General features: G+C 42.6%; 1 protein-coding gene across 14 annotated transcripts in view; it reads left to right on the top strand.

Annotated features, from left to right (window-relative positions):
* Positions 1–17,909, top strand: part of FARP2 (FERM, ARH/RhoGEF and pleckstrin domain protein 2) — a 213,956-nt gene that overhangs the window by 71,166 nt on the left and 124,881 nt on the right. For all 14 annotated transcript variants that reach the window (XR_012669925.1, XR_012669926.1, XM_075132309.1 and 11 more), the window contains one exon: positions 13,548–13,626. Coding sequence is in view for 12 of the 14 variants with exons in the window: in XM_075132309.1 (XP_074988410.1) it covers positions 13,548–13,626 (79 nt within the window). In the remaining 2 variants the exon portion in view is untranslated. The remainder of the gene's footprint in view (positions 1–13,547; positions 13,627–17,909) is intronic.

Genomic DNA, 17,909 nt, shown 5'->3' with positions numbered 1-17,909 from the left:
TTTTGTGCTTGTCATTACCATACATAGTTGATTAAACATACATCTACAAACTCAAACCTTCAAGATGGCTTCAAGCCCTCTAATAGTATCAAAAATTTCTAGAATATATGGCATTCATAGTTTTACTACCCTATTGAATTACTGCATGCTTTGTGGGCTATTTTGAATTAAATGTAGATGTTTTTTTTTCTAGAAAGCTAACTTGCTGCGTCCTCAGAGACGTAAATCTTGTCCAGTGAATTGCTTGCTATTTGTCCATAAAGTCTCCGTTCTGTGAGGTTTGAATACCCACGTCCATTCACTTAAGTGGAGGCTGAGTGTGTTCAGTATCTCATATATGATTAAGCTCTAAGACAGCCAACAAATGGAAAACTTATTTTCCTCCTTATAAGCCTTCCTTGTATCTAAACCCCAATATATGCTTTTCTTTGATACAGTTAATTTATAAAATGTGACTATCTTGTGTTGTGTTAGACCACAAAACGATAAAGCACTCAATTGCTTCCATTGTGGTAACACGTAGTAGCCATAAACCACACAATCTTGGTCTTGTTCCTTATGGACTCTGCAGTAGGGGATTACATTCTTAACATCTTTGAGATATCCTTCTCTAAATGTGGCACGCCATCTCTACAGATCGTGTGAAGTGTATACACAAACTTGAGTCTGATACCAGCTAATGTCTGGAATGCGGGAAATCTAAAGTCCTTAGTTGTGTTGTGATAAGCCATGACTAACGGCCCTGTTCAACATGGATTCAGAAGGCAGCTATCTATTTAGTTATTTAGGGGATATTTGGAAAATATTTTTTGGAAGAAGGAAATAAAGGGTTCATATTTGGACTTGTAAACCTTATTCTGGGTGGAACTTCAAATTACTGAGAACCTGTCACTTTGCAATGATATACATCTGGGTAGATTGGATCAGATGCTGTTAGTTTTAGGTGAAGAGTATCAGTCACTTTGTTGGAGCTTTGTTTAGCTTAGGTTGTTTTGATGTAGAAAGAAACAGGAATGTTCTGGTTTACTACACCCATTATGTAGGAGGAGGACAATCTCTGTGGTGAAATTGCTTCCAGTCTTTGCCCAATAAGAGAGAGTTGCAGCACGGACATTCTCTGCTTTATTTTTCATCAAAGGCCCAAAGAAAGGATGGAAATGTGAGCCAATATCATTTGAAATCTAGCATGTGCAGCCTAATTCTTCAACCATGTAAAAGACATTCCGCTTCTAGAACAGGATCAAATTGGATACTCATTTGCTTTCTGTAATAATTTTTGGAGTTATTTTTTTCCGTTGCTGACAGTAGTCTGCGGAGTCTTACGTTAAGGAAGGAGGTCTTTGGCAAATGGCCCCAGAACACTGTAGAAAGTTAGTATTTGGAGGTTTCTTTAGAAATTCTTCAATATAAACTGACCAACAAGAAATTGAGATGAACTGACTTTTTTAGCTTAAAGCCATGGTGCAAGTTTCCAACTTTCATCCTCTTCAACCTTAGAAAAATAAATAAATAGGCGTAGTACTAGCTATAGAGAGAGGTTCTCCTGAAGAGACTAAGTTCATTGTTCTGTAGAATTGCCAATGGCAAGTTTCCCTTTTAAAGGAACATCTCCTTATGCATGCCAGATGATAGCTCCTGTGTATTCAAATGGTTTCTCTCTTGGGAAAGGAATTCTCTCCCAAGGAGAACAGTTGACAAAAAATTGGTGGGACCGTCACGCTGTCTGAGGTGGCTTACGACTGAGTGTGCCAATCTCAGGGCAGATTGTCAAAAAGCAGGGCAGACAATCCAACCTGGTTGTATGTTCTATAATTACATTTCACCAACCCAGTAACAAATTTGAACTCTCAAAGTACTACAATAGGCTTATAACGGAGTCACAGACAATTCCCTTGGACATTTCAGTCTGTCTTGCCACCGCAAACTGGAATATATGATAAATGGTCACTTACACCAAAAATCACAAAATATTCAGGTTGCTTCCCATCCCAAGAGACCAGTCACTTACCTCAGATCAATTTGTACCTTAGATCTCACACTAAAGAAAATGTTGGTAGCCAATCCTGTAATAAATTAGCTAAAAGTTTATCATCAGTGGTTTGAGCATTGGCCTGCTAAACCCAGGGTTGTGAGTTCAATCCTTGAGGGGTCATTTAGGGATCTGGGGCAAAAATTGGGGATTGGTCCTGCTTTGAGCAGGGGGTTGGACTAGATGACCTTGTGAGGTCCCTTCCAACCCTGATATGCTATGATTCTATGAAATGAGTTTGTCTGAGTTTCAAAAGGTGACACAGTTGTAGTAATCTGTCAATTCAAAATGTGTTTTAGGGCTAACCCATGCCAAACAGCATGGGGATTTCTTTGCTTATGTTTAGGAATCTTTGTACTTCAGTGTCCAGACAGCATGAAGGAGATTGTTTCTCCTCATCAGGGATTTTTATCCACTCCAGTTTCCAAACTGATGGGATGAGTTCATGTGTAGGTCTCTCCTTGCTGGAGAGAATTAGGAATACAATCAACAAGGTCTCTGTCCGTTGATGCTATACATGTCATTTGCTAATAATGGACCATGTTGTGTGCTGAGCACTTTACCTTAATCAATGCTGCTCCTCCTGTTTGTTGAGTTACACAATTACAGAGGCTTACAAGGCAAACACTCAATATAAATCTATACCATGGGCTATAGAGATTATAAGTGAGATCAATACATGCAGCATCCTACAGGCATTTTATAAAAGGCTAAACACATTCTTATCAACTTGACATCTAATATCTATTTTGACAATGCTAACGCACGGGCAAGCAAGACTGGTTTCCAGCTATACATTCGTAAGTGTTCAGTGAGGCCCAGGGCATTGGCTTGAGCTGGCACCTGGTTTGCCAGCATCACAGAGACACTTACTGGCATCAGCTGTGCAGTCATGCATCTAGCAAGTGCCTGTTCATTCTGTGTGCATCATGTACCATACTAGAATAGACTGGGGAAACTTAGATTTATACTAATATCTGCTACCTAATCATACTGATGGCCAGGTGCTACCTGGTAAATAGTTTCATCAAAATACTGTCTTTGCAGACCATGGCCCAGAACATGGTGACATGCTAAACTATGGCTGAGGCCATTATCTGCTGACCTAAAGTCTATATTAAATTGAGTCTTTTTTTAGGTCAACTAGATTTTTAGGCCCTAAAAGACATTGGTGGTGGTGGTGATTGTCTTTTGTCCCATGTTAAACCTGCAACTGCTGGAAAAGGAGGTTCAGTTTTTTAAAGCTGTTTTTGGGTAACTACCAAGAGAGTGGTTTTCTTAAGTTAGTGCTGAATACTGGAACCTCCTTTCCACACTCTCCTACTTTAAAAATTGACTTGAGAAACAAAACTTGCAGTGTGTGCGTTCATGCAGAGAACTTTGAAAGTGTCACTTGTCTGCATGAACAATTTATTTTAGCTATTCTTGTGGCATGCTGTGCACAAGGACATTTTGAATGGAAGAATTCTAACAGAACTTATATTGCATGTATAGCTCTTTGAGAATGAATTAACTGCTTTATTGGTTTTAAAATACATTAATTAGGAGGCAAGTATTGAGGTATGGACGAATGAAAACTGAAACTAAGGATTGTTTTTCATATTTTAAATCAACTAACTTTTCCTTTGTGGAATTGTACAAAATATAGCTTTCCTTTTCAAGACTTTAAAAGGGTGTGGGAAATAGTATGTGTAAATGCTTTCCATTTTATTTTAAATGTCTTAAAAGTAAAATGTGCTTCAATTTCAAGTATGCTTGAAATTCTGTGACCTGAACGCTAACAGATGTTTCAGATGAGCAGGTTTCTTGTTTTAAGTATTGCAGTTGAAAACAGAAAATCTCATTCTCCTTCAGTGAGGATTGCTCAAATCATCCAAGTTGGTCAGAACTCCAACAATAATATAAAGTCTTTCCCTGTACTTCCTCTTTTTTTGGTTAATATTGATGTACTACTTGTTTTTTAAGTGTTTCCTTATGTTTTAATTTCTCAGCAAGAAGGTGGTGAGGGTAGGTGTTCAACGGTCTTTAAGTTAATACAGTTCAGACATGATTATAGTTTTAGTGTATGGAGTTCATACACATCATTTACTTCACAGATTTGTATATAGTTTGGAGTCTTTGCTGACATGTTCTATGGCTGTAAAGACTTTAAAATATACTAAGAACATTACTAAAATTTACACTTGAACCAACCCTCTCTGTTCATCTATTTTGAATATATATAGACTTTTGTACAGTGTTCAATAGGGAGTTTATTTTCAATGACTTTGATAAAGAATATGGCAGTCACATTTATCAAAGACTAGTTAATTTTTTTGTTTTAAAGAACATACATGTTTCCCCTATTTATAATATGCTGTAGTCACTGACTTGGAGAAAAACTGACCTGCTAGCTTTATGGCAAATAACTAATAATCTGCCATTAGAAAAGGGCTTCCAAATTCCTCCAGTCTAAATTTTAATGACCATGGATATATCCTGCCTGCAACGCACATGACCTACACGTTGTGGTAAACCCAGGACAAACAGCTATAAAAGGGGGGTAGTAATTAGTCCCAGGGGATTAAAAGGCCCCTCCCTATCCACTGAGGAGAGAGAACCATGGGGCAATAAGTTTCAGCTGGAAAAGGGGTTCCTAGGTAACCAATTAGGTTCAGCTGACTCCAACTACTTGGGACCTTTTTAAACCCTCCCCTCGGTGGTAGGAGGGGGAGAGTGAAGGAGTGAGAGGACCAGGGAAGCTACCAGTAGGCTGTTTGCAGCAAGACACCAAACCTTCCCAGTAGGGAGGCTGCTCTCGCTCCCCAGAAGGGAAAGAAAACAAGCACAAGGGACTGACTGAGGAGAGGAGTAGCAGGACCCTGTGCCACCTATAAGGTTTTGCCTTGCCCCAAACCTGAGTCTCCAAGGCTAAAAAGAACTGAGCCTACTGAGGCGAGTAAGGTATTTTGCCACAACATATATACCAGAGTATGAGTGTGGTTCTATATGTGCAGGGGGCTTTCAAAGGTCTGGGATGGTACTTTCCAAAGTGCTCAACATTAGCTTAACTCTGCTCCCATTGATGAATTAGGCAGTTTTCTTCAATGGAAGCAGAGTTAGGCCAACGCTGAGTGCTTTTGAAAATCCCACTCATAAGGTCTCTAAAGATGCTCCTGATTTACACAAGTGGTCAGGTTTCAGAGAAACAGACGAATTAGTCTGTATCAGTAAAAACAACAAGCAGTCCTTGTGGCATCTTAGAGACTAACACATTTATTTGGGCATAAGCTTTCATGGGACAGGGAAAGTTTATGCCCATATAAATTTGTTAGTCTCTAAGGTGCCACAAGGACTCCTCGTTGTTTTTACAAATGGTCAGGTAACTCTATTCTACCTCAACAAGCAGAAAGGGATACAATACTGACTTTTGTTTTTGAAACCTTATATATATGTAGTTGGGCACTGTCCTGCAAGATGCTCCCAACAACCACTTGGCTGTCAGGAAAAGACACTGTCTGGTGTTGACTCTCACAAATAGTCAGTGGCTCATAGAATATCAGGAATATTCTCAAGTGATAGTGGAATGGATTCCCAAATGGAGGGCACCAAAAATATATCTATTCACCATTCTTCTGAACAGCCCATCTTGCAAAAACCTTATTGGTACTGGCAGCTTCTGTGTTCTGTCTGCAGTTTCTCCCCATTCTTTATAATAGCAAAGGTCCTTACCAAGCTCAGGAGAGGCAAAGCTTCCGTGATCTTAATCACTCTCTTCTAGCTGTAGCAGATCTTGTTCTCTAATTGCTCGGGTGGAGTTGGTGTGAAAGTCTGGCCATATTTGATCCCACAGAACAATGTTTCCTCTCTGCTCCCAGCCAAGGATCTCTCTGTCAGCATGGCTGCTAAGAGGATAGGAACAGAGAGATTTGTCTAAACATGTGGAAAACGGGGAAATACATTGGGGGTATATGATATTTATAAAAAGTACAGGTATCTGTGTGGTATTACCCTCCCTGATTATATAGTTAAATCATAGAGTTATAGAATTATAGAAATCTAGGGCTAGAAGAGACCTCGACAAGTCATCAGTCCAGCCCCTTATGCTGAAGCAGGGCCAAGTAAACCTAGACAATCCATCCAAACAGGTGTTTGTCCAGCAGGTTTTAAAAACCTCCAGTGATGGGCATTCCATAACCTCCCTTGGTAACCAAATCCATAGTTTAACTACCCTAGAAAGATTTTCCTAATATCTAACCTAAATCTCCCTTACTGCACGAATTGAAGATCAATTCATCACAGTCTTCTTTATAACAGCCCTTAAAATATTTGAAGATTGGAATCAGGTCTCCCCTCAGTCTTCTTTTCTCAAGACTAAACATGCCCTTGGTTTTTTAATTTTTCTTCATAGATCAGGTTTTCTAAATCTTTTACCATTTTTGTTGCTCTCCTCTGGATTTCTCTCTAGTTTATCCAGAGCTTCCCTAAAGTGTGGCGCCCAGAATTGGATGCAATACTCCAGCGGAGGCCTCACCTCCCTTGTTTTACGTACGAAACTCCTGTTAATACATCCCAGAATATTGGTCTTTTTTCGCAACAACATCACATTGTTGAGTCATGTTCAATTTTTGATCCACTACAACCCCTATATCCTTCTCAGCAGTATTACCACATAGCTAGTTATTCCTCATTTTGTAGTTGTGCATTTGATTTTTCTTCCTAAGTGAAGTACTCTGTACTGATATTACTGAATTTCATCTTGTTGAAATCAGACCAGTTCTCAAATTTGTCAAGGTTGTTTTGAATTATAATTCTGTCCTCCAAAATGTTTGTAATCCCTCCTACTGTGGTGTCATCTGCATACTCTTCACTCCATTACCCAAGTCATTAATGGAGATACTGAATAGTACCAGACCAGGCCTGACCCCAGCGGGATCTCCCTAGATACGTCTGCTTAGTCAGATAGCAAACCATTGAGAACTACTCTTTGAGTGTTGTCTTTCAACCAGTTGTACACCCATTTTATAGTAATTTCATCTAGAATACATTTCCTTAATTTGAGTGTCATGTAGGGATTGTATCAAAAGCTGTACTTAAAATAAAGATATATCACATCTACTGCTTCCTCCCTATCACTAAGCCAATAACTCTTGTCAACGAAGGAAATGAGATTGGCATGATTTTCTTCTTGACAAATCCATGCTAGCTATTCCTTATAATCCCATTATCCTCCTAGATGCTTACAAATTGATTGTTTAATAATTTGTTCCAGTATCTTTCCAGGTATTGAAGTTAGGATGACTGGTCTGTAATTCTCCAGATCCTCTTTTGCCCTTCTCTAGTCCTTCGGGAACTCACCCATCCTCCCTAAACTCTGAGTTAATTGTTAATGGTGCCGAGATTGATTCATTTATATCTTATGTACCTTAGGATGGATTTCATCAGGCCCTGCCGACTTGAATGCATCTAATTTATCTAAGTATTTTTTAAGATGTTCTTTCCCTATTTTGACTTGTTCCCTCTTTCTATTAATATTAATTGTGTTGAGTATCTGATCACCAATAAACTTTCTAGTAAAGACTGAAGCAATATAGACATTAAACACCTCATTAAAAACCTCAACTGCCTTATTGTCATTCTCCTTTCCCTTTAAGTAGAGGACTTACACTTTCCTTAGTCTTTTTTCTTGCTCATAGTGTATTTAAGAACATAAGAACGGCCATACTGCGTCAGACCAATGGTCCGTCTAGTGCAGTATTCTGTCTTCCAACAGAGGCCAATAGCCATTGTGTTGTGTGAAGAAATACTTCCTTTTGTTTGTTTTAAACCTGCTGCCTATTAATTTCATTTGATGACCCCTAGTTCTTGTGTTATGAGAAGGAGTAAATAATACTTCCGTATTTACTTTCTCCACCCCAGTCATGATTTTATAGACTTCTATCATAGCCCCCCGCTTAGTCATCTCTTTTCCAGGCTGAAAAGTCCCAGTCTTATTAATCTCTCCTCCTATGGAAGCTGTTCCATACCCCTAATAATTTTTGTTGCCCTTTTCTGTACCTTTTCCAATTCCAATATATCTTTTTTGAGATGGGGTGACCAGATCACGAAGTATTCAAGATGTGGGCATACCGTGGATTTATATAGAGGCAATATGATATTTTCTGTCTTATTATCTATCTCTTTCTTAATGATTCCCAACATTCTGTTAGCTTTTTTGACTGCTGCTGTACATTGAGTGGATGTTTTCAGAGAACTATCTACGGGACTCCAAGATCTCTTTTTTGTGTGGTAACAGCTGATTTAGACCCCATCATTTTATATAGTTGAGATTGTATTTTTCAATGTGCATTACTTTGCATTTACCAATACTGAATTTCATCTGCTATTTTGTTGCCAGTCACCCAGTTTTGTCAGATCCCTTTATAAGTCTTCACAGTCTGCTTTAAACTTAACTATCTTGAGTAGTTTTGTATCATCTGCAAATGTTGCCACCTCACTGTTTACCCCTTCTTCCAGATCATTTATGAATGTGTTGCACAGCACCTTGTGTCGTCACCAGATCACTTATGAATGTGTTGAATAGTACAGGTCTAAGCACATCTGTATTTACCTCTCTCCATTCTAAAAACTGACCATTTATTCGTGTCTTCATCAAGTGCATGGCGGTTGTAGTAGCTTTTCTCCGTCGCCGCCATGTACATGCTTGCCCCTACCTAGATGACTGGCTCCTCCAGGGCCGCTCCTGTCAGCAGGTGGAAACACAGGTGAATATAGTCAGAGACACTGTCGACCAGCTAGGTCTCATACTCAACATCAGCAAATCCGTGCTCACTCCAACTCGAAGAATAGAGTTCATTGGAACTGTTCTGGACGTGACTCAAGCGAGAGGATTTCTGCCAGAGATGCGTCACCTGTCCCTCTCACAAATAATCAGCAGTCTTTCCAGCTTCCCCACCACCACAGCAAGGCAGTGTCTAGGCTGCTAGGCCATATGGCAGCCTGCACATACCTGGTTCAACACGCCAGCCTGCAACTCAGACCCTTGCAAGTGTGGCTGGCTTCCGTGTATCAGCTGGGCCGCAACAGTCTGGACACAGTGCTAACCATCCCTTGGCACACCCTCGATTCACTACAATGGTGGCTGAATCCTCACGCAGTAGGCGCCAGAGTTCCTTTTCACCCACCCCAACCCACCCTGACCTTAGTTACAGACGCGTCCCGTGTTGGGCTGAGGAATGCACCTCGGGAGCCGAACAACTCAGGGCTTGTGGCAAGTAGAGGAATTGGCCCTACATATCCACATCAAAGAACTCAGGGTGATCCATCTCGCCTGCCAAGCATTCTTGTCTCGCTTGCAGGGCCATTGCGTAGCAGTGATGACAGACAACACCACGGCTATGTTTTATGTAAACGAAGCAAGGCGGAGCCCACTCGTCTCTTCTCTGTCAGGAAGCCCTCCTACTATGGGAATTTACTTATTCCACTCCATTCTCCTCCAGCCTTCATACCTGCTGGGCGTTCAGAACATTCTGGCGGACAGACTGAGCAGATGCTTCCTCACATACGAGTGGTCAATCCGCCCGGACATCATCCACTCCATCTTCACTCCATTTGGGGTTTCCCCAAATCAACCTGTTGGCCACATGGGCCAACAGGAAGTGCCCAACCTTTTGGTCCTTCAGGAGTCACAGTCCAGGCTCGATCGCAGATGCATTCATGATCCCATGGAATGGGCAGCTGCTATACGCCTTCCCACCATTTCCACTGATCCACAAAGTGCTCCTCAAAATCCGCGGGGACAAGGCGGACATCATTTTGATGGCTCCAGCTTGGCTTCGCCAGTACTGGTACCCCACTCTCATGGACTTATTGGTCCAGCTGCTGATACGGCTACCTCTCATTCCCGACCTCATTACAAAGAACTAAAGTCTCCTCCTTCACTCAGACCTTCTGTCTCTGCACCTCATGGCCTGGAGAATCCTTGGCTAAATCAGGCAGAGCTTGCCTGTTTGGATCAGGTGAGGCAGGTCCTTCTGGAAAGCCGCAAACCGTCTACTAGGGCCACATACAGGGCGAAATGGAAAAGATTCTCCAGCTGGTGCGCCCAAAGGCAGGTGCTCCCATCCCAGGCCCTCATTCCTTTTATCCTGGACTATCTCATGTACCTAAAGGACAAGCGTCTTGCATTTGGTTCTTTCAAGGTCCACCTTGCGGCCATCTCGGCCTTCCATCCAGGCGATTCTGGTCGTTCAGTGTTCGCTAATCCCATTGTGGGTCGTTTTCTGAAAGGCCTGGAGAAGATACATCCCCTGATAAAGCACCCCATCCTGGCTTGGGGCCTTAACCTAGACCTCTCCCGCCTCATGGGTCCTCCCTTTGAACCCTCCTGTCCACTTCTTTACCTCTCTTGGAAAGTAACTTTTCTGGTGGCTATCACCTTGGCATGATGTGTGTCTGAGCTGCAGGCCCTCACCTCAGAGCGCCTGTACACAATTTTTCATAAAGACAAGGTTCAACATAGGCCTCATCCAGCTTTCCTTCCCAAGGTGGTGTCCCGTTTTCATATTAGCCGGGACATCTTCCTACCTGTCTTTTACCCAAAGCCAGACAACAGCTTTCAAGAACAAAAGCTGCACTCGCTGGATGTCAGGAGGGCACTCGCTTTCTACATCGAGCGAACAAGGCTGTTTGGAAAGACAACTCAGTTTTGGTTTTTTTTTTTGCAATAGCAGAACGGATAAAGGGATTACCAGTCTCTTCTTAGCGGCTCTCCTCCTGGATCACCACTTGTATCCGCACCTGTTATGACTTGGGAAAAGTTCCTCTACCTGCTATTACAGCTCACTCCACGAGGGCACAGGCCTTGTTGGCAGCCTTTCTAGCCCAAGTACCTCTCCAGGAAATCTGCAGGGCCGTGACGTGGTCTTCTGTGCATACTTTCACGTTGCATTACGCCATCGTCCACCAATACAGAAATGATGCGGCCTTCGGTAGAGCGGTACTGTGGTCAGCAATACCTTGACTCCGACCCCACCTCCTAGGTAAGGCTTGAGAGTCACCTAACTGGAATTGATATGAGCAAGCACTCGAAGAAGAAAAAACGATTACTCACCTTTTATAACTGTTGTTCTTCGAGATGTGTTGCTCATATCTATTCCATTCCCCCCCACCTTCCCCTCTGTTGGAGTAGCCAGCAAGAAGGAACTTAAGGGGGATGGGGCTGGCAGGGTCGAATATAGAGAACCATACCGGCGCCACTCCAGGGGGCTCCACAGGCGGCCCAACGGGTAGCTGCTAGGGAACAAACTTCCGACAGCTGTGCACATGGTGTGCGCACGCACCTAACTGGAATAGAGATGAGCAACATATCTCGAAGAATAACAATTACAAAAGGTGAGTAACCGTTTTTTAATTTTTTCAGCCTAATGAAGTGGAAGTATTTATTTCTAGAGACACATCACTGAGAGCTTTAAACTGTTCAAGAGTGGTGATCTGTTGTCTCTAAATAGGTTTCAGAGTAACAGCTGTGTTAGTCTGTATTCGCAAAAAGAAAAGGAGTACTTGTGGCACCTTAGAGACTAACCAATTTATTTGAGCATAAGCTTTCGTGAGCTACAGCTCACTTCATCGGATGCATACTGTGGCTGCATACAGTATGCATCCGATGAAGTGAGCTGTAGCTCACGAAAGCTTATGCTCAAATAAATTGGTTAGTCTCTAAGGTGCCACAAGTACTCCTTTTCTTGTTGTCTCTAAATAGGAACCCTAATTATTTCACTCTGCCGGGTTTTATTCACATTCTCCTTTTTCCTCCAACTATCCCATGTCCTACTTCCTTTCCTCTGGTTGGGGCTGTAGTCACGATGAGGGTCTTACTTGTCTGATTTACTAAGGCTTTCAGAATCCTAAGATCTTGAGTTCTGTGGCTGGGAGCTGCTCATGGGGGTGCTCTGACATAGCTCTTCAGTTTAATTTCTCCCATTTATACACCAGAGAGATGATATTATTTACAATCCCAGATTAACAAGTGTGTGTGTGTGAGAGATAGAGAGAGAGAAAGGAGGATAGATTGTCAGTAGATATAGCGGAACCAGATGTCCCAATATTATAGTGAAAACAGAACAAAATCCTAGTTTCAGTATAATCTTCCAGGATAACGGTAGTAAACTGGGACATTTGGCCACCTTTCTTCAACATTCACAGATCTTAGTCTGCTTATTGTCAGCTCTAGATCATTGTTTTTCTTCATTCTTTATGGTTTCTGAATTGCACCGGTTTGCCTTGTATCTGCCAACATCCTCCAAACAAAAAGTAGATGTTAATGCGCATATATGTGCATAAGTTAGCTTTGAAATGGCTGATGGCATGTACTGTAGTGGGCAGGGTATGGCTGTTCCCTGCATGACATATAGGGGAGAGAAATCTGGTATCAGGAAGTGGCATTTTCTCTCCCACATGGCTTGCTCCTTCTTTGACATTGTCTGTTTTGATCTAGAAAGGAGGTGGGCAGAAGTTGGGAAATTCCAGTATCAGGAGGCCTAGTCTTATTTTTTTGAGGCTAGCTGCCCCAGTCAGCACTAATGGAGCTGCAGGGAGACTAGCCACTAGGGAGTTCCAGAGGCCCTTCTTTTATCCCTGTGGCTCTCTGCTTATTTAAAGTAGACTGTCTCCAGCCTTTTGGGGGCTGAAAGTGGAAGGATGTGTACATCTGGTAGGGATCCCAGTTTCTGTCCCTTGTCTGTCTGTGTAAGCCCTGTGGGGGTGAATCATCTGGGTGGTGGCAATGGTCCTGGGCCCCTTCTTCGGTTAAGAACCTGTCAGGTTTCCTGCTGGCCTCTGTGCAGGTCACTGAAAACTGAAAATTTGGAGGCAGCATAAAATGAAATTAACAAAAACAAGGAACACTAGACCATTTGGACACGGGGAGTGGGCTATAATTTTAAATTTCCTTAAATTCGTGCCATGACATTCTCACCTATAATATTACATTATGTAGTTTTTGGTATTGATAGCCCAGGGTGGTAAAATGACACATGGATTGAATTGCATTGCATTATATGAAAATGGTGTTCTGGTGATAAAGCATGAGAGTAATGATTAAATAATTGTCATTATTATCTCAGTGGAATTACTGTAATTCCTTGTAAGATAGTATATATCTATTAATAAACGTATAATATACTTTTTAAATGAAGATTGGCTAGTGTTCCGCTTGGCTGAAGAACATTAAGCCTTTTCTTTGATAATCAGAATGCTGATATTTAGTAACGGTACAGTAAGCAATTGTAATATTCAGATCTAGTGACAACATCTCTTAATTAGAGGTGACACAGTTCAATGATCTGAAGTGCTAAATTCAAAGTTAACACAATATTACTGCTATTGCTAAGTTTTTTTATATCATAGGTCATTACAGAACATTCTGTAATTCAAACTGCCTGTTTTGTCTCATTCATTTAAAATTCTATTGTTATAAGTCCTTCCCTTATTCTTTATAGAGATATTTATGTTTGTAAAACTGTTTAATATTTTTTCATAGGACCAAAGAATACAATGCTTCATCTAGCTGTAAAGTTTTTCCCTCCTGACCCTGGTCAACTGCAAGAGGAATATACCAGGTAAAATATCTTTCAAAGTAATTAATGTTCGTTAGTGGTTAAAAATATGGAAATGAAGGGAAGACAGAAATAAGCTCGCCTAAGAGGATATTTTCTCTGTTATAACAATAAAGATTATCTTTTAGGGAAGGTTGGGGAGCATTTCTGTTAGAAAGTCACATTTCTAACAGAAATACCTATCTTAATGATTCAGGTGGTAGATGATCCCTGTGGCTGTAAAAACTGGTGAAAGTTTGCATGAATAGATAACAGTGCAGGTCAGCTGGGACAATTTCTGCCTACCGAACATGTGATGTGTTACCATTGAAGGAGGCAGTTGTATAGAGGAAACAGTCACTCTTTATATCGTACATTTATAAATAGTTTCTAGAAGGATTAAGTGATAAATGTTTTAATAAATGGTTAATTATCAAATTGTAAGAATCCAACAGGTTAGTAGCAGATTACATCTATAACAGCTTCTGCTGATATGCTTATCATATTTAGCATGTTACTTATGTCAGATTTTTAAAAGTTAGTAAATAATTGATATCTTAAGCAGTTACTATCTGTAAATGTACTCTGGTCCTGTCCCTTCATCACCAACAGGTAATGTGATTGGAGAGATCTACCTGTAACAGATCTTCCCTAGGATAGTTGTAATCTTGTCCATCTGCCTCTCACCACACCTTTGTTCTGCATCATAGCAGCTGTCTTCCTCCTTCCCCCAACTGGCTCCATCTCTCCTTCCTGGTTACCACCACCTCTCTATAGTTCTCACCACCTCTACCTTCTCCTCTTCCTCTCTTCACTTTGATTTTCCATCCTCTCCTCCTGCCAGCACAAACCTAGGTCCCACATCTGTGTCGTCCTCATAATCTTAGGTGACTCAGGCTTGTAACCTGGGTTTCATATCAGACTTGGACCTCTCTCTAAGGTCCTGAATCCAGGCTATGTCTAAATGTTGTTGATTTTTTTTCTGCATAACATCTCTAAGGCACAGCCTTTTCTATTCATCCTCACAGCTAAAAGTTTGTCCTGTTTTGATTACTGTAACATCCTTTTCTCTAGCCTTGTCAAATGTGATCTTGCCCTGCTCATATCTATTCAAACGTTGCTTCAAAGAGCATTTCCTAGCCCAATGCTTTGACTGTGTCACCCTTTTCTGAATGCATCCGATGAAGTGAGCTGTAGCTCACGAAAGCTTATGCTCAGATAAATTTGTTAGTCTCTAAGGTGCCACAAGTACTCCTTTTCTTTTTACCCATTTCTTTGCATCCCTCCACTTACTCTCCGTTCTCTATTGCACTGAACATAAGCTACTTGTCCTCCCTTGCCAGGCCTTTCCAGATTTATCACTACCATCTCTGTCACTATCAAAATGTCATGTCCCACCTGCAGTAAGGCCATGATGCCACTCTTCATCATCCACTTTCAGTAAGCATCTTGGTACCTTCTCCCATGCTGCTCCACTTTTAATGTGTGTTAGGATGGATCCCACTGTAGGTGCATATTTATGCAATATTGGAATCTTTTGAACAGCAGGGTCTGTCAGGGTCATGCATGTGCCCTGTAATACCTTGGAGTCCTGTGCAAGGTCATAAAGGATGGAGTGGCCGGGACTCTCCCTCAGTTCACTATTACCTGTGGCAGCAAGATGAAACCAACTACTTTATTAGAGTTTCAAATTCATTCCTTTTTGCTAATTGGGTGAAGAAATTTCATTTTTATTTTCTTTCTTCTCCTTCCTCAAGTTGGACTTAAAGTCTGGTGTCTCTCTTCCCGCACAGTGGGATGAGGCGCTTTGTGCCAACCTTCTTGCCTTATGGCTGACTCAAAACCATTAGGGTTCAAACCCTGCCAGTCTTGTGACTGCCTCATTCCCCTCACTGATGGACAAAGTCATTGCATCTTCTGCCTGGGGGAGAGCCACATCTTGGACAGGTGTTCAGTGTGCTGGTAATTTTCTTTGAGGACCTGCAAGCACAGGCACCGGCTTCCTCCGGGTCCTGGAGCTGCTCAATCTCCCACTCCGCCTGAGGCCCTGCCCCCACCCGACCCCGTCCCCCAAACTTCCACCCCATCTTGCCTCTTTCTGCTCTGCATCAGGCCCTGCCTCCACCCCACCCTTTCTCCCAAGCCCCCACCCCTGCCCCTCTTCTTCCCACTCCCGCTTCTCTTCCACCCTCCCTCGAGCATGCCCTGTCCCTGTTCCATCCTCTCTCCCCCTCCCCCGCCCAGTGCCTCCTGCATGCTGTGGAACAGCTGATTGTGGCAGGTGGGAGGTGCTGGGAGGGAGGGAGGGGGAGGAGTTGATCGTCGGGCTGCAGGCGGACGGGAGGCACTGGAGCGGAGGTGGGGAGCTGGCTGCCGGTGGGTGCTAAGCACCAACTAATATTTTAGTTGGTGCCTATGGCTGCAAATCCATGCATGTTAGGCTCATATGACGTCATCTTGAGCAATCCATACAGGTGACTTTAGACCAAGAGGAAATGACACCAAAATGAAGGCAAAAGAGTCTGTGTCAGCCAGCAAATCCATCAAGCAGACATCATACCCAGCAATAGGGTGTTAAAGAAGAAATGTGTGAAGAGGATCATGTTGAAGCCAGTACCGACAATGTCAATCTCAGCACTGGCAGAGATAGAACCAGCCACCCCATATCCTTTTTACAGAAGACTGACACCCAGAGGCAAAGTGGGACGGAGCAAAAATGTAACTCCAAACACCATTCAGGATCATTCTGCAAGGAGGACATAGAACATCGCTTTCTTCAAAAACACAGCCTTCAGATCCTCCACCAAGATGGGAGTGCACTTGGAAAAGGAGACGTGCTACTAGCACAAATGGTCAAGCTTATCAAGAGCCTGAGATATGCATTCATAGAAGCACTGATGTTGCCTCCAGACAGACTGTACATTGAATCAGTGACCGTCACTGGAACCAGTACAGAGGTCTCCTCAGTGCTGTTTCAGCAGCACTGAGTAAGATTTCTTCTCCCCTATCCTCAGAGTGTGACCCCAAGGATGGTATTGAATGATACAGTTTTGCCTCAGGTGAGGCATGAGGATATTGGCTAGTTAAGTACCACAGGTAGGGATTGCTCTAGACAAGACCAGGAAGTCCTGGTACAGATCAGGAGATCCTGATACATCCACAGAAAAACTTATTTGTCGACATGGAAGAGGTTCTGAGTATAGGCAGCAGAACATGTCCTGGACGCTATGCAGGCATTAGTGCCACAGAATACTTGCTTCATCTGAAACACTGCACCCTTTTGTTCAGCTCCTTTACAGTCCACCTTGCAATGATCTGTGCATGCTGTCTACATGTATGGTTGTGCTGTCTTCTCCTACTCAATGGTATTTAAGTTCCTCAAAGATCTATTGAAGACCTACCTACTGTGGTTAGATGTTCAGCTTTGCATGGAGGGGATAAGGGGGTTCCCTAGCTCATGGTATTCTGTCATGTTAGATTGTGATTTCTACAGAGGACAGCTCGCTTACTTACCAGATCAGTGGTCATTGGTCACCAGTATGATTAGATGTTTGGCTGTGTGTGTATCTGTGTGTGTGTGTGTTCTCCCTGTGTGCTGCCCCAGCTCTGCGCAAACAGCCAGTATAGCAAACCTTGAGCAAACCATCCAATAACCACAAAATCAGTTAAGATACGAAGACACCAGGCCAGGTTTACTGTCAACAAAGCATGGTAATAGCACCTGGAAAACGCTACAAAAATATTGAAACATTTATGCCCATAACAATAAACGCAGCTCAGTGAGTGGCAGGACTTTCCATTCCTCCCTTGGCTGGACCAAAACACTCTCTCAAAAATACGTCTTCATACCCTATGTGATGGGGCAAAGCCAGATGGCTAAGGAAAGTAGTGGGAGACAGATATATTAGCCCCAGGCTAAACAAATACCTGTTACCAGGGTAAGCAATTGGCAGTTGCTCCAGGTCAGTTAAGACACCTGGGGCCAATTAAGATCCTTCCAAAAAGCAGTGAAGATAGCTAGGTTAACTGGGACACCTGAAGCCAATCAGGGGCTGGCTGAAACTAGTTAAAAGCCTCCCAGTTAGTCAGGTGGGCGCATGTGTCAGGAGCAGTAGGAGGAAGCCGCGCTGCTGGAGAAACTGAGCAGTAGAAACCGTATCAGGCACAAGGAAGGAGGCCCTGAGGTAAGGGTTAAGTAGATATTGAGGCAGTGGGGGCTGCTGTGGGTAAGTGGCCTGGGGAATTGTACTCATCCTGTTTCCAAAAAGCCAGCTACCAATAGCTGCTACTATTAGGTCCCTGGGCCG

The sequence above is a fragment of the Caretta caretta genome, chromosome 9, assembly GCF_965140235.1.
Source record: "Caretta caretta isolate rCarCar2 chromosome 9, rCarCar1.hap1, whole genome shotgun sequence".
Classification (NCBI taxonomy): domain Eukaryota; kingdom Metazoa; phylum Chordata; order Testudines; family Cheloniidae; genus Caretta; species Caretta caretta.
This window is presented reverse-complemented; position numbering and strand designations above follow the sequence as displayed.